At 45.6% G+C, this 24,599-nt stretch overlaps 1 protein-coding gene across 1 annotated transcript; it reads left to right on the plus strand.

Annotated features, from left to right (window-relative positions):
• Positions 1-395: 395 nt before the first annotated feature.
• LOC143997094 (uncharacterized) lies at positions 396-11,018 on the plus strand. The gene is made up of 3 exons (XM_077492523.1): positions 396-753; positions 9,084-9,113; positions 10,690-11,018. The coding sequence occupies exons 1-3, from the start codon at positions 576-578 to the stop codon at positions 10,824-10,826; spliced, it is 345 nt and encodes a 114-aa protein (XP_077348649.1). The 5' UTR covers positions 396-575; the 3' UTR covers positions 10,827-11,018.
• Positions 11,019-24,599: the final 13,581 nt, after the last annotated feature.

Below are 24,599 nucleotides of genomic sequence, written 5' to 3' on the forward strand. Positions count from 1 at the left end.
ACTGTTCTTCCTACACCATCATTTTTCAATAAACTTTCTTGCACATGGGATAGCATAAATAAAGCTGCTTATGCCCTACCTGTTGCCTTTGCGTTATCCCCAAACAGCTTTAGCTTTACAAAAAAAAGCATGGGCAATCTTCATCTTCCTAGCTGCTGATGAGATGTAAACTCCAACATGTGTTATTTGGACATGTGGGGGCTATAAATTCACAAAACTACAGTCTGCCTATTCCTGCCATGCAGTAAAACTTATTTCCAGGTAGTCAATTGCCTTACTAAAATCTCTTTACATGAGCTAAGCAAATATGTAACGTGGATATATGTAAAAAAAAAGTTATCTCTTCAAATATATGGTTTTATATCAGTGGATAGACATTTGCATGAACGGGGCTATGGAAGCTTCCTGCATGGAGGCCGATTCAGAAATGTTGGTTTTGCTTAGAGCACGTGATCCTTTTCCATCTCTATACTTCACCTGCCTGTGATAGTGCCTTGATTTTTATTAATAGCATTATCACTGTAGTCTTTGCAAAGCCAGCTTTTTAAAACCCGCTATAAAAAGCCTGCAGTGGCATGCATAGCACTAATATTCTTCCTTTGCTGCCACAGCTGATTGTGACTCATGTGATGGGCGAGCTTGGAATGGCAATGTATGTTGCTGACGCATCAGGACAGGTCATTGAAACAGTGACACCTGGAAAGAAGAAAGAGGAACCTGCACCAAAGTATAGGTCAAAAGAGGGGTTGCAAGGTAAGAGGTTCAATATAAATGGGCTATAAATATTATGGGTCATATTACATAATAAAGCATTAATGAACAAATGCTAAAACACTCAAATGTATGACTATGTTCATGAGAGATTCCGAGAAGGTAGATAAAAAGTGGAGTTATGCTTTAAAGTGGAAAATTTTAAGTTCTGCTCCTTCTCCTCCTCTCCCTCTCCTCTACCATTATTGAAAGTTTTTTTTCTGACAGGTACCTGCTCCCATTTTTTTCACCTAGGTCAAAATTGTTTAAGCCCAACCCACTGTTTCCAATGGTGGCATTTGCACTACAGTGCATTGCTACTGTGTGTTAGGAGACAATACTGCATGCTGTAGTTTAAATCGGGAGTAAACCCGCTGACATTTTTTTTTCCAGATCTGTAAGGCAAAAGGCATAATGAGCTAGTATGCACCGCATACTAGCTCATTATGAAATACTTACCTTAGAACAAGGCCCCGACATCTCACTGGATCCACGCTGAGGGAGCTGACATGTTCCCTCGGCGTGTCCTCCGGGTATCGCGGCTCTGGCGATGTGAGTGGCCGGAGCCACGATATCGTCACTCCTGTGCATGCGCGCGGGGGATTTCTTTCCAGCAGGGTCCGGCGCCTGCCGGGCTTTCAGCCGAGAATCCCCTGTGCGCCACGGCAGTCAGTGGCTCATTGTAAGGGTAATATCTCCTAAACCATACAGGTTTAGGAGATATTTATTTTACCTACAGGTAAGCCTACACAACCGCTTTAAGAGCATGATCTAGGGAGCACAGAAAGGTAGACCATTAGTCAACTGAAGGAGTGTACGTGGCAGACTGACAATGCTGCTATTGATTGCAAGTAGCTTAGCATTGTCAGTCTGTAATAGCTAGTGCTGTTACTAGCAGGACCTCCATGCACCCAGATAGCAAGCAATTGTGTTGCAAGTTTGAAAATGACTTGCTAAGCTATTGCTAGACTTGCCAGGCTTCACAAGTTTGTTGCACAATTGCAGCAAGTCCACATTGTGTGAATCCAGATCAACTTTCTTTGCAAACATTCTGCAAGTCTGTTGCAAGTTCTGGTTCAGTTATGCTGTGCAATAGTCATCCCGCCACAGAGGTCACTGTGGCTGGATTTTCATACTGTAGACTTGCAGAGCTCTTAACAAATTGGAAAATTGGAAAGGAGCACAGCGGCACCTTTGGACAGCAGCACTCTCAGTCGGGGGGGGGGGGGTGTAAGATTTAAATACACCAATAGATTGCCTCATGTCTGTAACTGATACATTCTGCAGGAGAGCTAGATTGTTTGAAAAAACAAAAAAAAACAAACCCTTACTAGCCAGTTCACCAGATGAAAATAGAAAAAGAAAGCTAAAAAAAGAAAATTAATGTAGTAGCCATCACATCTAAGAATTGGTAAGCTGTAATAAACTAAAATGTTTGCTTTTGGGTTTAATACCATTTAAAGCTCAAATTATGGGCTTTCTTGTGTGTGTGTGTGTGGGGGGGGGGGGGGTGGGGGGGGGGGTACAGCCAGCACTGAGCCTCAACCCCTTTATAAGATAATTGTTATCATCCATTCATGATAATAAATTATCACTCAACTCTAATGCCCTGTACACACGATCGGACATTCTGACAACAAAATCCATGGGATTTTTTCCGACGGATGCTCAAACTTGTCTTGCATAAACACGGTCACACAATGTTGTCAGAAATTCCGAATATCAAGAATGAGGTGATGTACGACGAGCCAAAAAAATGTAAGTTCAATAGCCAGTGTGGCACTTCTGCTTGATTCCGAGCATGCGTACAACTTTGTGCGTCGGAATTGTGTACACACGATTGGAATTTCTGACAACGGATTTTGTTGTCGGAAAATTTGAGATCCAGATCTCAAATTTTGTGTGTCGGAAATTCCGATGGAAAATGTCTGATGGAGCCTACACATGGTCAAAATTTCTGCCAAGAAGCTCCCATCGAACATTTTCCATCAGAAAATCCGACCGGGTGTATGGGGCATTAGGCTCTGTGTCAGGGGCGTACCAACGATGGGGCGGGGGGTGCGGTCCGCCCCGGGTGCCACACATTGGGAGGGTGTCAGTGGCATATCTAATGGGGGTGCAGTCCACACCCGGGTCGGGTGACACCACTTACAGAGGGTGGGGAGAGCCCTGGCAGCTCTCTATGGCCGTTTTTTTCCCAGCCAGATCACCCCCGTGCTGTGGCAGCAATGGTCTGGTCTTTGCTTTCCTCCTTGCTCCTCCCACCACTGCTGAGCTGCTGAGCCAAGCCTGTTACTATTCTCCGCCCGAGCGGCACAGTTGCTACCGCACACTGTGTTTTCCAGACCTTGCTAGCTGCTGCCCTGATGTACTTGAGGCTGAGCCAGCTGCCCTCCCTGCCAGTGTCCTCCAAGGTGAGCTTGTGATAAGGGGGTTGGCATGGTGGTCGCTGCCCTCAGCTGGTGTGCTGTGAGAAGAGGGTGGGGTGTTTGTTCTGCCTCCCTGACCAGGTCTAATAAGGGGGAAGGGGGGAGGCTGCTGTGTCCACCACTGACTGTGCTAACTCACTGCTTTTTAGTTTAAAGGGTGATTCAGTGATTGGAGTGCAATCATTTTCAATAAAATTTTACCTGAGTGTCATTTTTTGATTGGACTTTACTTGCATGCTGTTCCATATTTTGCTTGTTGTTTTTCCAATGCGGCTTTAGAAATGCCTTCTGGATTCCTGTGCAACTCCATGTGGTGCAATTTTCAACTCATTAATTTAACTGGGATGAAATCACATTGAATCGCACAAAAATGTAATGCACACACTACTTTTTCAAAAGCGCACTGCACCAAATTGCATGATACTATGGTACCATGAAATCTGGAGCAGGCAAAAGCACTGCCATTGTGATCTGTGTTAAAGGTGTTATTAGAAAAAAATATATACACCTGCAGGAGATCAGGTACCCAGTGCGTTTTGAACGCAGTGTGGGAAACGCATACAGAACATGGATTTCCTGCACCACCTTCTGGTATAAACGAGCTCTTAAAGTGGTACTAAAGGTTTGTTGCACAGAGTGACCCTGAACCTCGTCTTCTGGGGTCCCTCAGTGGCTCTCGTGGCTCCTCCCCGAATTAGATAACGCCCTAGGAGAAGCGCTCTCACGTGGGGGTTATATTACTGACTCACTCCTGATTCATTCATTTGGCGTCCACATACGCCAAGTTTATGACTTGTCCCCCCTCTCCAGCACCCACGTCATTGGATTTGATTGACAGCAGCGGGAGACAATGGCTGTGCTGCTATCAATCTATCCAATCAAAGCCGGACTCCGTGGAGAGGAGGACAGCACGTCCCCGCTGAGGAGATGAAGGGGCTCAGGTAAGTAAAAGGGGGATTGGGGGGCCGGTGACTGCCAGGTGTTTTTTTTTTTTGTTTTTCACCTTAATGCATAGGATGCGTTAAGGGGAAAAACCGCAAAGGTTTAAAACCGCTTTAAATATTTCAAATCAGATATCACTCACAAATTTTAACAGTATTTATTTTAGTAGTTCCAATGCGCCCATAATTTTATTTTATTTCTGTTCTACAGATGCATAATAGGCTGTAAATGTAATTTTTTTGCAGCAGCAGCAGCAGCAAGGCAGAGCAGGAGTAAAATAAGCCCATTTGTTAACCCCAAGCAATGATGTCAGTGGATGTTATAATTACCCCCACAGCATTGGTGTAAATGGGGGCTATGCAATGTAAAACCCCTTTCGCACTGAAAGAGCCACTTCTGCGTCTCCAATGTGAAAGTCCCGAGGGCTTTCACACTGGAGCGGTGCGCTGGCAGGGCAGTCCTGCTAGCAGCATCTTTGGAGTGATGTATACACCACTCCTGCCCATTGAAATCAATGGGGCAGCGCGGCTATACCGCCAGCATAGCGCTGCTGCAGCAGCGTTTTGCAGTGGTTTTAACCCTTTCTCGGCTGCTAGTGGGGGGTAAAAGCACCCCGCTAGTGGCCGAAAAGCGGCATTTTACTGCCGACGCACCCTCCGCCCCAGTGTGAAAGGGGCCTAAAGGGGTCCAAAGGTGTGGGGGCTGTGTAATGTGAAGGGGTCCAGAGGTACGGGCTATGTAATCTATAGGGGGTCTTCCTACATTTTACCAGCAGTTATGGATGCAGTGCTGTAGATTTCTTAGGTTGCATATTTTTTTCTGCATTTTCTGAAAATGCACCAAAAGTCTGCATCTTTGGCGCATTTTCAGAAAACAGGAAAATATATATTTTTTGGGGGGTGACACCATGTTTTACTGCACCAGGTGACACCAGCCCTAGTAACGCCACTGGCAGCAGCACAGGCTACAGAGCATGGAGGCGCTACACATGACGTAATTTTATGTCAATGTGCGGTGTGCTGACTGCCCATCTGGGGGGGGGGGGGGGTGCCAGATATAGGATCCGCCCCGGGTGCCAAATAGTCTAGGTACGCCCCTGCTCTGTGTGATTATCTGTGGCTGCACCCACACAGCCCTAGCCAATTGATTACACAGCCCCTTAACCACTTTCAGACCGGACCATTTTGCTGGTAAATGACCAGAGGTCTTTTTACACTTTGGCACTGCGCTGCTTTAACTGGTAATTGCGCGGTCATGCAATGTTGTACCCAAACAAAATTTGCGTCCTTTTCTTCCCACAAATAGAGCTTTCTTTTGATGGTATTTGATTGCCTCTGCGATTTTTATTTTTTGCGATATAAACGTAAAAAGACCGCAAATTTTGAAAAAAAATTATATTTTCTACTTTTTGTTATTAGAAAAATCCAATAAACTCAATTTTAGTCATACATTTAGGCCAAAATGTATTCAGCCACATGTCTTTGGTAAAAAAAAAGTCAATAATTGTATATTTATTGGTTTGCGCAAAAGTTGTCACATCTACAAACTAAGGTACGTTTTCTGGAATTTACGCAGCTTTTAGTTTACGACTGCCTATCTCATTTCTTGAGGTGCTAAAATGGCAGGGCAGTACAAAACCCCCCCAAATGACCCCATTTTGGAAAGTAGACACCCTAAGGAAATTGATAAGAGGCATGTTGAGTCCATTGAATATTTTATTTTTTTGCCTCAAGCGATTGAATAATGACAAAAAAAAAATTATTTTTTTTTTTTTACACAAAGTTGTCACTAAATGATATATTGCTCACACATGCTATGGGCGTATGTGAAATGACACCCCAAAATAAATTCTGCTGCTTCTCCTGAGTACGGGGATACCACATATGTGGGACTTTTTGGGAGCCTAGCCGCGTACGGGGCCCCGAAAACCAAGCACCGCCTTCAGGCTTTCTAAGGGCGTAAATTTTTGAGTTCACTTCTCACTACCTATTACAGTTTTGAAGGCCATAAAATGCCAAGATGGCACAAAACCCCCACAAATGACCCCATTTTAGAAAGTAGACACCCCAAGCTATTTGCTGAGAGGCATGTTGAGTTCATGGAATATTTAATATTTTGCCACAAGTTGCGGGAAAATTACAAACTTTTTTTTTTTTTTTTTTTTTTTCACAAAGTTGTCACTAAATGATATATTGCTCACACATGCCATGGGCATATGTGAAATGACACCCCAAAATAAATTCTGCTGCTTCTCCTGAGTACGGGGATACCACATATGTGGGACTTTTTGGGAGCCTAGCCGCGTACGGGGCCCCGAAAACCAAGCACCGCCTTCAGGCTTTCTAAGGGCGTTACAGTTTTGAAGGCCATAAAATGCCAAGATGGCACAAACCCCCCCCAAATGACCCCATTTTGGAAAGTAGACACCCCTAAATTTAGGGGTACACTAGTGAGACTAGGTAATAAATGGCGGGTGCCCTGAAACTATAAAAAAATAACTAACCAACCAGCGTCACCTGTAACAGTTATATGGTGATCACTGGTGAAAGGGTTAACTAGGGGGCAATCAGGGGGCTTTATGCGGTAGTATATGGGGGTCCCTGGCGCTATAAAAAGCTGCGGCGAACCTAAATACCTACCTGCCTAACTAGCGTCACCTGTGACACTAATACAGCGATCAGAAAAACGATCGCTTATTAGGCTGGGTTCACACTGGAGCGATGCGGGAACGCCACGAATGCGCGGCGGGTTCCCGCATCGCATGCCTCCCGGCGGCAGTTCACACTGCCCTATGCGAACTGCTGGGAGTGTCAGTGAAATGTTACTGACACCCCCAGATCAGTTCGCATATCGCAGTGCGATCTGCAAACTCGGATCGCATGGTGTGAACACCCATGCGATCCGATTCTGCTGCGGGCCAAAAAAAGGGTCCCGTGCGAATTTGCGGCGGGTGCGGCGAATGGCTGAACTCGAATCGCACAGAGATCGGATGTGATTTGCACTGCAGTGCGGTGCGAATCACATCCGTTCTCAAACCGCTGCAATGTGAACCCAGCCTTAGTGACACTGGCGACGGGGGGTGATCACGGGGTTAAACCTTTATTGGGGGGGTTAGGGGGGTACCTTAGAACTAAAGGGGGCTAACCCTAACTGCCCTAACAGTTATTAGTCACAAATGACACCCGCCGGGTGATCAGGGGGTTAAACCTTTATTAGGTAATAAATGGCGGGTGCCCTGAAACTATAAAAAAATAACTAACCAACCAGCGTCACCTGTAACAGTTATATGGTGATCACAGGTGAAAGGGTTAACTAGGGGGCAATCAGGGGGCTTTATGCGGTAGTATATGGGTGTCCCTGGCGCTATAAAAAGCTGCGGCGAACCTAAATACCTACCTGCCTAACTAGCGTCACCTGTGACACTAATACGGCGATCAGAAAAATGATCGCTTATTAGGCTGGGTTCACACTGGAGCGATGCGGAAACGCCGCGAATCCGCGGCGGGTTCCCGCATCGCATGCCTCCCGGCGGCAGTTCACACTGCCCTATGCGAACTGCTGGGAGTGTCAGTGAAATGTTACTGACACCCCCAGATCAGTTCGCATATCGCAGTGCGATCTGCAAACTCGGATCGCATGGTGTGAACACCCATGCGATCCGATTCTGCTGCGGACCAAAAAAAGGGTCCCGTGCGAATTTGCGGCGGGTGCGGCGGGTGTGGCGGGTGCGGCGGGTGCGGCGAATGGCTGAACTCGAATCGCACAGAGATCGGATGTGATTTGCACTGCAGTGCGGTGCGAATCACATTCGTTCTCATAAACCGCTGCAATGTGAACCCAGCCTTAGTGACACTGGCGACGGGGGGTGATCACGGGGTTAAACCTTTATTGGGGGGGGTTAGGGGGGCACATTAGAACTAAAGGGGGCTAACTCTAACTGCCCTAACAGTTATTACAGTCACAAATGACACCAATGCAAAAAAAAATAAAATAAATGACATTGGTGTCACTGTGACTGGGGGGCAGGGGTAATTGGGGGGGGTGATCGGGGGGTAAAGGGGGGGTGTGAGTGTGCCTGGCATGTTCTACTGTGTGTGTAGAGTGTTGGTGCAACTCACCGATCCGCTCTCCTCCGTGTCGGAACGAAAAATACCGACACGGAGGAGAGAATACATCACTTCCTCTCCTGTGTTTACATTACAGGAGAGGAAGTGATGTCACCGGGGATTTCCATTCGTCGAGAGCGATCGCGAGGGGGTGGCCATGAATGAATGGCCGCCCCCTCATCCCGGATCGCTCTCGAAGGAATGCCGACCGCCGCAGGCACCGGGGGGGGGCCCGATCGGGCCCCCCACCCGCGGGCAGGCAGGGACTTATATATACGCCCATATGCCTGCCCGTGCCATTCTGCCGACGTATATCGTCGTGCGGCGGTCGGCAAGTGGTTAATATTATGTGATCTATCAGTTTTACGAATGAATGAACAATCACGCTGTTATGACTGGTACCGTGCATGACACAGTCCAGCAGCACTGATCATTTATTCATAAAGATGAAAGGTCACGCAGTGCTGCGAGCATGTGTTATCCCTCGGCCAGGGCTGTATATGTTTAGAAGCAGCTGAAGATACATCACAACTGTACCAAGTGCTACATGTATTTTGTCCCCAACAGATTAAATAAATGTTTTAGAGGTCTAGCGAGACTTCTTCAAAAACACCATATACAGTGAGACATGATGTCAAACATACTGAAAGATAGACTTTGGGTTTACATATGAAGGCACATCTCAATGAGGCTGGTCAGTAAATCTCTATAGACAACATGGTACACCTTTTTTTTTTAACAGAAAGTATTTATGTGACATTTTTGTGTGCCTCCATCACAAACCAAAAAACATATTTTTTTTAGGACATTAGTTATACTATTGTATGTCTAAATGTAATTTACTTATACTTTACAGGCAAACAAACCAAAAAAGAAGAATATGAAGGTAGGATGTGCATATAGCATGCAACAATGTTTTCACATTTTTTCTCTTCTTGGTATCATCACTGAGGCTACAATACATATGAATTCACACATTAAGGGGATAGGAATATTAAATTATTTAAGGGCAGTTATTTTTTATTTATTTTTAAAGTACACTTACCCAACATGAAAGTTGATCAGATTTTTTAGAGCAGCCTTTTTCAACCAGGGTGCCCAGGCACCCTGGAGTGCCTTGAGGTTTCTTCAGGGGTGACTTGGCAAAAAATTGCCCAAAAATGTATACAAGCCAGGTTTTTATTGTGCACCATTTCAACCTTCCAGCCATCAGCGTCCTGACAACCAGTGATGTCGTCAGTGTTGATAAGAAGGGTGTTGATCACCTGCACATCATCCTTGTTTGACCCTCCCCTGCCTCTCTCTGTCAACACTGGGGTCACTTTAGTGATGTAGAGAAACGAAGGGAAGAAGAGCAACACTGGAATAATAGTCAGTACTAGTGTGTAAAAGTATATTTGTTTTGCAAGAATAAATCATCTCTAATGTTGGGTGTCCTGTGTGTGGCTGTTGTTGCATTATATAAAACTATTAGAATATTTTTTTACATTTTAGAATGGGGTGCCTTGAGACTGTCCATAATTGTAAAGGGCGCCTTGAGATTATCCATAATTGTAAATGACGCCTTGACTGAAAAAAGGTTCAGAAACACTGTTTTACAATATTGTCAAATGTAGTCTGTCCTTAGTATTCTGTATGATATCGGACATTAAAAAAAGCATCAAGCATATCTTTCCAAAGGAACATACAGAAAATAAGCACAAGCGATTAATATAACTCAAGGGGCCTTCCCGATAGAGTATAGGTAAATAAAGAGTATAAAGGGTATAAGGAGTCAGTACTCCCACAACATACTGTATACAGTATGATACAAAAATGTAAAGTTTTACAATGAATATAGGACATATAGCATATACTGCATACACCATACACATCGTATATGACAATATACAATTCATCCAATCCAAATAAATAGTTTACATATAAGCTACAGTTAGTATACCAAGAGAGCAGGATAATGGCCACAAATAGTCCGACAGATATATGAAATCTAGGAAATTAGCTTTTGGGATAGAAAAAACCCTTTCACAAAGAGGACATCTTTGATAATTGGTTTTCATACCCTAAAATACTGTATATATATGCTTTTGGATTGTATACACTGTACACTGTTATATGTAAGCTATACTTGTATACGTATATGCTATATGATCTGTATCCATTGTAAAATTTCCTTATTGCAATCTATTATTGCATCATATATGTCACGTGTGTACTGACTCTACTCTATATACTGCATGCTTGGGTAAAAGAAAATAAAAAAATTGTAATCTGGGGCCTATAAAAGCATGACACAACCAAACAGATCATTATGTTTAGAAATCTGGTCATTATATCATTGTGCAAAATCAACATCAAATGCAAATTTTAAAGTTTGGAATTTATTTCGGTCTTGGTCATCGGGAATAAGTAAATGTATTAATTTAACATCCCACTAACAAATCAACTTTTGTTGACAACAGACTTCGTGAAGCCTCATGTGGAAGAGATTGTGGCAGTAGAAGAAACTCCTGGTCCTGATGAAATCCCTATTGTGGAAGAACCAGATGATGACACAGAGCAACTTCTGGGACCAGCAAAAACAGAGAAACAGCTTTAGGTTGTGATGTGTGTATCGAATATACATGTGTGCATTTTTCTGATACCACATTATGGTTTGCATTTTGCATCATTGTACATGTACAGTAACTGATAAACCTCTGGCCAGTGATAGAATAGTAACTCTTACATTTATACCTTTAGCCTTTAAAATTTAAATGACTATGTTCACTAAAAATACCAAAATTTCAAACTAGTCCAAATCTTTACTTGATTATGATTCTGTGCATACACTATACATCTGTTGGTAGAAATGAATGTTCTACAATGGGCAAAACAAGTGCTTTATTCTGAGCAGCCATAGGGGATAAAATGTTTGTAAAGGTTATAATTTTCAGGTGGCTCAAAGGCTGTTCAACATTCTTTGCGAGTAATCTTTAATAAACCTTCTTTAATGACCACGTAAAAGTAAATTACAAATAAAGGCTCTTGCATAACAAGTACCAAATCCAGTTACTATGTGATGCATAAGCCTAATAAAGTAAACAAAAACTTCCTTTACCTTTCTTGACTGAGCCAAATCCTCCTTCATGTTGTCTCCAATGTTCTCCCTCCCAGAACACTGCAGCTCACAGTGGGAGGAATTCAGCAACAGTAGCGATACGGTCCATCCAGAAAGAGGTGAGCAGGATTAGGTGTGGTAAAGCTACATTCTTGTGAATCAGCTGTGACAAGCCGATAGCCACACCTCGACAACATGTTTCACAGTTTTCATCCTATTGTATTGCAAACTGGCATAGCTTACATGAGTAGCAACTCTGCTTTGTATACAGGAGCAGTGCAGCATTATTGCCACACCATCACATTAAGCTGCCATAAGTGGACATCAATCTTTAGCTCAACAGATATTTGTGGGGCTTTGCAGGGGGACTAAGAGAAAACTCTAAGTGCAGAAGCACTTACAATTAAAATGATACTAAGGTCTTGTTTTTTTTTTCGTTAAAGATAACAAACATGTTATACTTACCTGCTCTGTGCAATGGTTTTGCACAGAGCAACCCAGATCCTCTTCTTCTTGGATCCCTTTTCGGTTCTCCTGGCCCCTTCCTCCTGTTGAGTGCTGCCACAGCAAGCAGCTTGCTATGGGGGCACCCGGGTTAAGCCGCAGCTCCCTGTGTCCTTTCAGAAATGGAGCCGCGGCCCGGCCTTGAGCCCTTTCTCTCCTCATTGGCTCACTGACTTTGATTGTCAGCAGTGGGAGCCAATGGCGCCATGCTGCTGTCTCAACCAACGAGAAGGGGAGTCCTGGGCAGCCGAGTTTCTCGTGCAAAAATCGTTGAATATAGATGGGGCTCAGGTAAGTATTATGGGGGCTGAGGGGGGCTGCTGCACACAGAGGTTTTTTTTTATCTTAATGTATAGATGCAATAAGATAGAAAAAAACCTTCTGCCTTTACAAACACTTTAAATGCTGCAGTACCTTTTTTTTTTACAAAAAAAAAACAAGAATTCGAAATGAGGCAATGGGTAACTGAAGGTTGGGCTTAATTGTACAAGAAGCAAGTCTTAAAGTATACCTATTTTGAGACACATATAAGGGCTGACATTGTAGATCCCCCTCTTAAACTGTTAGTTTACAAGTGAAGCCTAGAAATTTCATATATAAACAAATAAAATCACATGATATATTGTTGTGGTAACCAATAATATAACCCAAGTATTGGCTGTCAATAAAATAGTATTGTATTAACCTCCCTGGCGGTATGATTATTTCAGATTTTAGGTGCTGAAAGCGGTACAATTATTTTGCATGGAAATTTGGCGTTTTATATTGTAGTCCTGTTGTAATTCTTAAGCCGCGTACACACGGGCGGACTGTCTGGCCAACTTAGTCCGTCAGACAATCCGACAGACAGTCCGTCATACTTTCGAATGAACGGACTTGACCACACACACCACTTTTTGAGCGGACTAATACGGCGTACTAAGTCCGCCATACTATCCGCCCTACTTTTGAAATGAACGGACTCGCCCACACACGCGGAGGAAAGTCCGCTCATTTCGAGCGCGTCTCCAGGTAGGCGGGGCCCGCGAAGGAGACGTCGCTGACCCCGCCGCCTGGTATGGACTTAAAGGGGAACCCCAACGCCGAAAAAAATCGGCGTGGGGGTCCCCCCCAAGTCCACAACAGACCCTTGTCCGAGCACGCTACACGGCTGGCCAGGAAAGGGGGGGCAAGCGAGCGCCCCCCCTCCTAAACCGTACCAGGCCGCGTGCCCTCAACATGGGGGGGTGCCTTGGGGAAGGGGGGGCCGCGTGGCCCCCCCACCCCAAGGCACCTTGTCCCCATGTTGATGAGGACAAGGGCCTCTTCCCGACAACCCTGGCCGTTGGTTGTCGGGGTCTGCGGGCGGGGGGCTTATCGGAATCCGGGAGCCCCCTTTAATAAGGGGGCCCCCGGGTACCGGCCCCCCACCCTATGTGAATGAGTATGGGGTACAATGTACCCCTACCCATTCACCTATAAAATAAAAGTACCAAAAAAAACACAACACACGAGATAAAATACTTTATTGCACAGCTCCGGGGGTCTTCCGTCTTGGGGGGTCTTCTCGCTGGACTCCTCCGCTATCTTCTTGTAGCTCTTTTTCTAGCGGAGGAGTCCGGCTTTCTTCCTCGCCGCCGGCCTCTTCTCCCGACTTCGGGGGTCTTGTCCCCCTCTTCGGTTCTTCTGCCGGGCCACCGCGCCTTCTTATAGCTCTTTTACAGGCGGTGGCCCGGTCTTCTGTCGCCGCCGCCGCCGCCTTCCGTTCTTCTTCTTCTTTTTCTTCTTCTTCTCCAGGAGATGTTGCCTCGACGATCTCTCCGGCCGGAATGCCAGGGACGCACTGCGCGGCCACTTATATAGGGACAAGGGGCGGTGTCACATGGCTTTATGTCACATGGGTTGGTCACATGGGTTGATGTCACATGGGGACTATGACATCGTAATGTGACATAAAGCCATGTGACACCGCCCCTTGTCCCTATATAAGTGGCCGCGCAGAAGAAGAACGGAAGGCGGTGGCGGCGGCGACAGAAGACCGGGCCACCGCCTGTAAAAGAGCTATAAGAAGGCGCGGTGGCCCGGCAGAAGAACCGAAGAGGGGGACAAGACCCCCGAAGTCGGGGGAAGAGGCCGGCGGCGAGGAAGAAAGCCGGACTCCTCCGCTAGCAAAAGAGCTACAAGAAGATAGCGGAGGAGTCTGGCGAGAAGACCCCAGAAGACGGAAGACCCCCGGAGCTGTGCAATAAAGTATTTTATCTCGAGTGTTGTGTTTTTTTTGTACTTTTATTTTACAGGTGAATGGGTAGGGGTACATTGTACCTCATACTCATTCACATAGGGTGGGGGGCCGGTATCCGGGGGCCCCCTTATTAAAGGGGGCTCCCGGATTCCGATAAGCCCACCGCCCGCAGACCCCGACAACCAACGGCCAGGGTTGTCGGTGGGCGGCTCCCCCTTCCCCAAGGCACCCCCCCCATGTTGAGGGCACGCGGCCTGGTACGGCTCAGGAGGGGGGGCGCTCGCTCGCGCCCCTTTCCTGGCCGGCCGGGTAGCGTGCTCGGACAAGGGTCTGTTGTGGACTTGGGGGGGACCCCAACGCCGATTTTTTCGACATTGGGGTTCCCCTTTAAGTCCATACCAGGCGGCGGGGCCAGCGACGTCTCCTTCGCGGGCCCCGCCTACCTGGATACCCGCTCTAAATGAGCGGACTTTTCTCCGGGCGGGAAAAGTCCGCTCATTTCAAAAGTACGGCGGACTTGCATACACACGGGCGGATTGTCCGCCGAAATGCGAGTCCGACGGACAGTATTACGGAAATTCCGAAATACTTAGTCCGCCAGACTGCACGCTGAAAAAGTCCGCTGAAGCCCACACACGAGCAGACTGTCCGCTGAAATGTGTTTCGGCGGACTAAGTTGGCCAGACAGTCCGCCCGTGTGTACGCGGCTTTAGGAATAACTCACTTAAATCTGTCCAAACCAGAGTCTAGCAGACATCCCGGGTATGATAAAGTTTGAAAAATGAAATAAATTATAATATAACAAATAACTATAAATAATTATACCAAATAATAATATAACAATAATAAAAATTATTCAATAATGTAATCAAATCAAAAACATTGAAATTTGCTCAGTTGCAGAATTCTCACTGTCATTACTTTCCAATATTTGATGACGGATCTCAACACAAATCGCTATCGCTCAATTCTGCGAGTGATTCCAATTTATTATCGCTGTTTTCTAGCTGGTCTAAAACCATTTTTGATGTAAAGGAACAGTTTTGGTTGCTATGGACAATCTCCAGTTTCCAGGCATAAATAACAGTTTTTATAAGATAAAACTGCATGCAGGGCCCTGGGCAGAACACTAGGGACAAAGGGAACGTGAAATAATTACATACAGCAATGTAATCTGTAAGATTACATTATACCGTATGTATACTGTGTGTTTAACTTTTTGAATTTGGCACCATTCTCAGTCCCCGTGCGTCGCAACGCTCGCAGGGAACAAAGCCCGGCTCCGTGATAGATCGAGCGAGACACGGCTCGCTCATACAGCGGGGGGACATCGCTGGATCCAGGGGAGAGGGTAAGAAAACCTCTCCCTGCATTCAGCGATGCGGTCCAGAGTCTGGCTTGGGGTTACCGTTTTTGGTACAGAATCTCCACCCCGAGCCAGACTCGGGAATACCGCCAGGGGGGTTAATAGGTCACAATAGAAGTTGAGCTATATATTGCAAGCATTATGGCAGTTTTTGGGCTTGGTGTGCTTTGTGGACAGCTTCCACTCATCAGGAGCAAGTGCATAGATTCCTGTAAATTAGCAGTGCTGCTAATCAGGATTTGCAAAGCAAGTCTATTCCGTGAGCTTGAGATGGAGCCCAAGGAGAAAGGCGAACATACAAACAACACCTCAGGGAAGGATCTCCAGTCATGTTAGACAATGGTGCAAGAAAGTGACTCCAAATATATAAAATATCATTGCACAGAGACATGCTCCAAGACGTCTACACATGCACACCACATCTTGGAGCATGTCTCCGTGTAATGATTTTTTTATATATTTGGAGTCACTTCCTTGCACCATTGTCTAATACGATTGGAGATCCTTCCCTGGGGTTTAGTTTGTGCATTCGCCTTTCTCCTTGATCTTCGCAAATCCTGATTAGCAGCACTGCTAATTTACAGAAATCTATATACATGCTATGCACTTGCTCCAGATGAGTGGAAACTGTACACAAAATGCGTCGAGCCTAATAGATGCCATCATGCTCCCAATATATAGCTCAACTTCTATTGATACAATACTATTTTATTGACAACCAATACTCGGCTTATATTATTGGTTACCACAACAATATATCATGTGATTTTATGTGTTTTTTTCTAGGCTTGACTTGCAATTAGATAAATTTACCTTGGTTAATCATGTATCACATGTTACGCAATATGTCATGCTCTCCAGTAAACTAAACATCTATTCAGTTTTCATACTACGTGTCCTGTGCCTCACTCTTAATCCCAAAACCTCCCCTTCTTTTGATTTTAGGTAAAGAGCCTATGACATAGGCTCTTTACCATGTGATCAGCTGTGTCCAATCACAGCTGATCACATGGTAACCAGAAAGCTCTGTTTATTGGCTTTTCCTCTATTCGTGCTGACAGGCACGAGTAGAAGAGAACCGATCAGCTGCTCTCCTGACAGGGGGGGAGTCTGTGCTGAGGACCACCAAGGACACCCACTAGAGACCACCAGGGATGTCAACTGCAGACCACCAGGTATGCCCACTGCAGACCACCAGGGATGCCAATCACTGCCAATCAGTGCCTATTAGGGATGGCACCCTGTGACTATCAGTGATGCCTGCCAGTGCCTCCTGATCAGTGCTGCCTATCAGTGCCTCCTGATCAGTGCCCATCGGTGCTGCTTATCAGTGCTGCCAATTAGTGCCCATCAGTGCCAATCAGTACTGACTCATCAGTGCCCGTCAATGCAGCCTCATCTGTGTTCATTAGTGAAGGAGAAAACTTACTTATTTACAAAGTTTTGTAACAGAAACTTAAATACAAACTTTTATTTTTATTTTTTTTATTTGTAGCACAGAAAATTAAAACCCCAGTGGAAAAAAATGATAAAAATTTAATTTGGGTACAGTGTTGCATGACCGCACATTTGTCATTCAAAATGCGACAGCACTGAAAGCCAAAAACTGGCCTGGGCAGGAAGGGGGCTAATACCTAATACTAACTACAACCCAGAGGCGTAACTAGAACCTTCATGGCCCCGATGCAAGAAACCATGATGGGCCCCCCTTCTATGCAAGCCTCGGGCTTCTAATTTTGGGAGGGTGTCCATGGACATCCTCCCAAAACCGTGCCTCCCGCATGACCCCTTGGACATGCATCCAGCGCAATCACAGTGGCCCTTTACCTTTAAACAGACTTGCCGGTTATCCACAGCACTTTCCTCCCATGCTGTGTCTGTGTTAGGAAAAGACTGTCGTTAACTGTCAAGAATGTCAGTAAATTGTTTACACTGATAACCAGTGCCCCAATCATCAGTGCCATCTATCAGTGCTCATCAATGCCACCTATTAGTGCCCATCAATGCTACCTTTCAGTGCTCATCAATGCTGCCTATTAGTGCCCATCACTTCGACCTACAAGTGTTACCTATTAGTGCTCATTAATGCTGCCTATTAGTAGTGCCCATCAATTCTGCCTATCAGCACCACCTATCAGTGCTCATTAATGGCGCCTAACAGCGTCCATCAGTGCCACCTATCAGTACTCTTCAATTCTGCCCATCAATACTGCCTGAGTTCTATGCCACATATCAGTGCAGCCTATCAGTGCCCATCAATGCCACATGTCAGTGCAGCCTATCAGTGCACATTAGTGACACCTATCTGTGCTGCCTATCAGTGCTCATTAGTGCCTCCTATCAGTGCCCATCAGTGCCTCCTATCAGTGACCATTAGTGCCTCCTATCAGTGACCATTACTTCCTTCTATCAGTGCCCATAAATGCCTCCTATCAGTGCCCATTAGTGCATTATATCAGTGCACATTAGTGCCTTCTATTATTGCCCATCAGTGCCTTCTATCAGTGTCCTATCAGTGCCTTCTATAAGTGCCTTCTATCAGTGCCTTCTCTCAGTTTCTCCCATCAGTGTTCATCAGTGCCTCCCATCAGTGCCCATTACTAGTGCCTCCTATCAGTGACCATTAGTTCCTTCTATTATTGCCCATAAATGCCTCCTATCAGTGCCCTATCAGTGCCTTCTATCAGTGCCTTCTATCAGTGCCTCCCATCAGTGTTCATCAGTGCCTCCCATCAGTGCCCATTAGTGCCTATTATCAGTGCCCATTAGTGCCTCCTATCAGTGCCCATCAGTGCCTCCTATCAGTGTCCATCAGTGCCTCCCATCAGTGTCCATCAGCGCCTCCTATCAGTGCCCATAAATGCCACCCATCAGTGTTCATCAGCCCCTCCTATCAGTGCCCATTAGTGCCTTCTATCAGTGACCATTGGTGCCTTCTATCAGTCCCCATCAGTGCCTCCCATTAGTGCTCATCAGTGCCTCCTATCAGTGCTCATAAATGCCTCCTATCAGTGGCCATTAGTGCATTCTATCAGTGTCCATCAGTGCCTTCTATCAGTAACCATTAGTGCCTCATATCAGTGCCCATTAGTGCCTTCTATCAGTGCCCATCAGTACCTTCTGTGCCCTTCAGTGCCTTCTATCAGTGCTCATCAGGAAATGCTATTAATGTCCATCAGTGCCTTCTCAGGACAGCACGGCTCTGAACGGAGATCGTGTCTGTCATGGAACAGTAGCACAGAGACACTGGCAATAACGTTCTATTTGCCCATCCGTCCACTTTTGCAGGGGATGAGAGAGGAGCTTGTTAACTTCACTCTTGACTGTCCGCGGAGCACACAGGAGAGAGGAGGCGGGAGAAGGGGGAGCAGTGAGATCAGCTGTGTGTCCTCTCTTATCCCCTACGAGAGAGGACGGACGGGCAAATAGAACATTAATGCCAATGTCTCTGTTCTACTGTTCCATGACAGACACGATCTCCACTCAGAGCCGTGTGTGAATAGAAACCCCGCTGGGTCCCCCCCCCCCCAACAGTGGCGGAATGCCAGGCCCCGTCGCAAGTGCGACTGTTGCAACCCTGGTAATTCTGCCACTGCTACAACCAACTACAACTAAAAAAGTGTTTTGTTCACAGTTCCACTTTAAAGGAGTTGTAAAGTCAGAAGGTTTCTACGCATTAAGATAAAAATCAGATTCCCTCAGGTCCCCTAATTACTTACCTGAGATCATTCTCTGTTCAGTGATGTCCACAAGTGTCTCAGCCATCTGAGTTTCTCCTTCTAATTGGCCATTGGCTCCCACTGCTGTCAATCAAAGTCTGCTAGCCAATCAGGGGAGAGGGGGTTGGAGCTGCTTGCTGTGTAGGCACTGAACAGGAGGGAGGGGCCAGGATCACAGAACAGGGACCCAAGAAGAGGAGGATCCGGGCTGCTCTATGCAAATCTAACTGCAACAGAGCAGGTAAGTATAACATGTTTGTTATCTTTATAGGGAAAAAATAGACTTTACAATCACTTTAAAGATGAATGATGCAGATCTAGAAATATATAAAGTGTATGTACTGTAAGTGATAATAAAATTCAAATTTAATTTTTTATTGCTTGCAGAACATGGAAGGAATGTAGACTAAAAGCAAGGTCTTTTCATCCAGTCTGTACTATCATATTGCCTCTATTCTGTAATAAAGCACTACAATTAGCGTTTTCCAGTCTAAGCATCTGACTAGTGATAATGTATTTTTGCTTATTTGTTACACCTTATTCCACTTCCATGTTTTATCATCATCACATTTCTAAATTGCCATGTATACGAATTTGCTGTGTTATGTGCTTTTTGGAATGAATAAACATTACAATTTTGAAATGAATTGTACAACAAATCACAAAAAGCAAATCACCACTAAGCAGATTCCTCTTCAATATTTGTAGAGATGACTAATCATCAAAACAGAAAGGGAGGGGAAATCCAACATTTCAAAATTATTTCCAGAACAAAAAGTAAGGGGAGATCATTCAAAGGGGACACCTTTTCCAGGGACAATGGTCTAAGGCGCATTTCACAGGGACAACACTCTACTGCCCTCCGAAAAGCAATCCACAGCGATCTTGCTACTTTCTGAATGTTTGTGTTTTTTTTGTTTTGTTTTTTCAAACCCAAGGGGAGTTTTGATAGTAATGCCGTGCCACGTGTTTGGCTCAGGTTATGGTGCCAGTCCTATTGACCTGAATAGGTGAGTTTGACAGACGATACCATGTGTACAGACCTCTTCAGCTGTCATGTCTGCTTGTGGGGGGGGGGACAGTAAAAAAATGCTGATCAACTGCCTGTTTTTACCATCCCCCAGGCTAGTGGTGTAAGAGAGGCTTGAAAGGGAAATTCCCCTCATTTTGGGACTGAACTGGAACATTATGGAATATTAACAGGTAGCATAAATATATTAAAAGAACTGAAAGGAAAATTGCTGAATCGTGTTAATTACAGTTCATTGAGGGAACCATGAATGCCAACAACATGTATTGTGACATACTGAAGCAGAGCATGATCCCCTCCCTTCAGAGACTGAGCAACAGGGCAGTATTCCAACATGATAACGACCCCAAACACACCTCCAAGACGACCACTACCTTGCTAAAGAATCTGAGGGTAAAGGTGATGAACTGGCCAAGCATGTCTCCAGACCTAAACCCAATTGAGCATCTGTGGGGCATCCTCAAACGGAAGGCGGAGGAGCGCAAGTCACTAACATCCACCAGCTCTGCAATGTCATCATGCAGGAGTAGAAGAGGACATCAGTGGAAACCTGTGAAGCTCTGGTGAACTCCATGGCCAAGAGGGTTAAGGCAGTGCTGGAAAATAATGGTGGCCACTCAAAATATTGACACTTTGGGCCCAATTTGGACATTTTCACTTAGGGATTTACTCACTTTTGTTGCCAGCAGTTTAGACACTAATGGCTGTGTGTTGAGTTATTTTGAGGGGACAGCAAATTTACACTGTTATTCAAGCTGTACACTCACTATTTTACATTGTAGCAAAGTGTAATTTCTTGTTGTCACATGAAAAGATATAATAGAATATTTACAAAAATGTGAGGGGTGTACTCACCTCTGTGAGATATTGTGTGTGTGTATATATATATATATATATATACGCACACATCTATATACATACATACATATACACACACACAGTTGATTTCTATTTTTTCTATTTTTATGATTTATTTGCGATTTTTCAGAGAATATGATGGATAACACAAAAACTTTTCCTTCACTCATGGTTAGTGTTTGGCTGTGTCAGAAACCATGAATCAGACCGAGACAGAAGTACAATTATATCACACTTGTTTATTAAATAGAAAAAAAAGGTAAATAGAAAAAGCATAGTCAAAGCATAGCCAGAGTCCAGTAACCGGATAGTATTCAGCCAGGCCAGAGTTCAATAACCAAATCGGGTAATCAGCCAGGCCAGAAGTCAGGGATCCAAGTACAGCAACAGCAAGCAGGATAAGGAGCCAGAAGGGATATCAGCAAGCCAGTCTTTAAACAGAACCGCAGGAGATGGTTTCTTGTGATGTGACCAAGGCGAAGGCAGAGGTGAAGTGAGCTGGAGAGCTTTAAGTAGGCAGGTCAGACAAGCATGATCAGGAACAGCTGGTAACTGTGGAGAGAGATGAGAGCTGGCAATTAGCCGACAGCTGAGCAGCCAGCCCAGAGAAGGAAGAGCTAAGCCAGCTCTGACAGTCTGAAGCCATTTATTATCAAACAACTGTGTTTACTTTAACAAGGGGGCCCCCAGATCCTGGCCCCACCCTATGTGAATGAGTATGAATTGAACTTCCACCCATTCACCTAAAAAAAAAGTGTCAAAAATAACACAGTACAAAAGGTCTCTTCCAACTTCTTCTCCCCCCTCCGGCTCTTTTGCCTCCTCCCCTGACGTCTTCTGCCTCTGCTGGTTCTTCTGCCCTCTCTGGTTCTTCTCCGCTCTCTGGTTCTTCTCCACTCTCTCTCCAGTTCTTCTCCCTCTGTCCATTGTCTTCTGCCGGGTCTCCTCCGCTGTCTCCTCACTCTTTTTCCCAGTCTTCTCCTCTGTGTTCTCCCTTTGCTCTTCTGCCGATGTTGACTTGACTCTCTCTCCTACTCTAATGCTGGGTTCGTGGTGTGCAACTACTTATGTTGGCATGGGGCAGGACACTGGGTGACATCACCCAGAGGCCCCACCCCTTATGACATCACCGCCCCATCATGTGACGTGATAAGGGGCGGGCCTCCAGTGACCCTGCCCCATGCCAATATACATAGTTGGACACCGTGCACCCAGCATTAGAGTGGGAGAGAGTGTCTAGTCAACATCAGAAGAAGAACAGAGGGAGAACACAGCAGAGAAGACCCAGCAAAAGAGCGAGAAGATAGCAGAGAAGACCCAGCAGAGGCAGAAGACAGCGGACAGAGGGAGAAGAACCAGAGAGGGCTAGAAGACATCAGTAGAGAGCAGAGAAGACCTGGAGAGAGGAGAAGATGTCAGCGGAATAGGTAGAAGAGATCAGAAGAGACAACGGCGCTGCCTTAATAAATTATTTTAAAAATATGTGTAATGTGATTTATTTTTTACATTTTTTTTAGATGAATGGATAGGGGTACAATGTACCCCATACTCATTCACATAGGGTGGGGGCCAGGATCTGGGGGCACCCTTGTTAAAGGGGGCTTCCAGATTCAGATAATCCCCCCGCCCGCAGACCTCGACAACCAACAGCCAGGGTTTTCGGAAAGAGGCCCTTGTCCTTATCAACATGGGGACAAGGTGCTTTGGGGTGGGGGAGCGCAGTACCCCTCATGTTGAGGGCATGTGGCCTGGTATGGTTCAGGAGTCGGGGCGCTCACTTGTCCCCACCCCCTTTCCTGACCTGCCAGGCTGTGTGCTCGGCTAAGGGTCTGGTATTGATTTTGAGGGGACCCCCATACCGTTTTTTCAGCGTGGGGGTTCACCTTAAAATCCATACCAGACCGAAGAGCCCCCCTGCTCCAAAGCAGCCACCCCCCATGTTGAGTGCATATGGCCTGTTATGATTCAGGAGGGTGGGGGGCACTCGCTCGTCCAGACCCTGCCCCGGTACCGAGGAGATTGATGAAGAAAAGTAGTGCGGAGGAGGGTAGGCAGAGCATAAGGTTGGAAGACTGGTGGCGGGACTTTCTTTCATGCGGGGGTGGCAGATTTTTTGCCACCCCGCAAAGCGCTGCCCTAGGCCTAGGCCTTGTTGGCCTAGGCCAAAACACAGCCCTGTTAAAGAGGGTATGCAGGATAGGTAGGAGGAGAGGGAAGGGAATGTTTTTAAGAATGGTAAACAGTTAAGCTTTAATACCACCTTAACATTTAAATACCATTTAAATTACAGCAAAGGTGTTCATTCTTTGTCAGCTTGAGTGCTATATCCTAATGCTGAAAATAATCTTACTTTCCTTAGTAGACATGCTACATGTAAGTACACATTTTTGCAAATATTTATATGAACATAAAAAAGATAAAGAAAATTCTTTGTACATTCGATGACTGAACAAATATCATTCAAAAGTACTTCAAAATTTTGTTTGCTTTTAACTTTTGGAATAAATTTAATTTCCCAAACCAAAGCCATATACACTGTTAGAAATTAGCTCATTCAAGAAAAAAAATTCCATCATGCTTCTTAGAATGTTACCATCACTGTGGTCAAAAACTAACATCGATTTGGGACCCTACTCATAATCAGAAAATCAAACAAATGCCCTTGAAACAAAAAAATTTGAATGCAATCCTACTAGCTGTGACAGGCCGAGACCCTGCCACTGTGAAAATGGAGGAGAATGTGAAACAGGATTGGCATTTAGGGTTAATTGAGGTTCTGGACTATCGTTTCTGAATGGAGAAATCTGTGTTTTTGGTTTTCTCTAGATTCTGTAGTTTTGGATCAGAACTTTCAATCCTATTTCTAGGTTTTACCAGGTGCCAGCAACCTGTTACAGGTGTGCAGGGTCGTTATACACTCGAGCCTGAGGATTGCACATGGCTCCCTGTTTGGAGCAGTTGCGGCTAGTGGTATCGATTTTTTTTTGGGGGGGGCGGCATCAAACAATGCACCCAAGCCCGCCCCCCCCCCCCCCCGGTGGGTTGGTCAGTCAGGTCAGCCTCTGGCTCTAATCAAGTGCTTAAAATAATTTTTTTTAAAACCCCACTGGAATTCATGCATCCGGTGCGCCATATTATGGGCCGCCACTGGTTTGGAAACCGCTCCCAGTGACAGGGGGAGGTCTTACCCAGGGGTCATAGAGTCCCCAGCAAGGAGTCTAGAGACAGGAGGTCCCACCCAGGGGTCAGAGTTGCCCCAGCCAGGAGACCTCGTTCCAGAAGTCAGGCGGGCTCCCATCGGGATGTCATCGGGATGTCAGGAGAACCCCTATCCAGAGGCCAAGATTGGGCCGTGAAGTAGAACGCTGCAACTAAAGGCTAAGAAAGCCAAGGGAACCAACAGAGCTGGGCAACACAGCCAGAGGGACTAGTAAGAAGAGCAGCGGTGCTGCCAACAAAGGAGCCAGGTAGTTCAGTATTTCCCTTTGTTCATAATGATGTGGAAAAACCCTGCATGGGCAACGGAAGTCTGTCAACTTTCCATTTTCATTTAATAAAAGTGGCCTGCCATGCC

This window comes from Lithobates pipiens, unplaced genomic scaffold (genome assembly GCF_037356315.1).
Source record: "Lithobates pipiens isolate NorthernLeopardFrog02 unplaced genomic scaffold, aLitPip1_a1.2 Scaffold_19, whole genome shotgun sequence".
Classification (NCBI taxonomy): Eukaryota; Metazoa; Chordata; class Amphibia; order Anura; family Ranidae; genus Lithobates; species Lithobates pipiens.

Bases quoted from the DNA above. Each gene is read 5' to 3' on its own strand.
- LOC143997094 (XM_077492523.1), top strand. From the start codon at position 576: ATGCATAGCACTAATATTCTTCCTTTGCTGCCACAGCTGATTGTGACT. The intron at 754-9,083 runs GTAAGAGGTTCA...TATACTTTACAG, and splicing joins GTCAAAAGAGGGGTTGCAAG to GCAAACAAACCAAAAAAGAA. The intron at 9,114-10,689 runs GTAGGATGTGCA...TGTTGACAACAG, and splicing joins CAAAAAAGAAGAATATGAAG to ACTTCGTGAAGCCTCATGTG.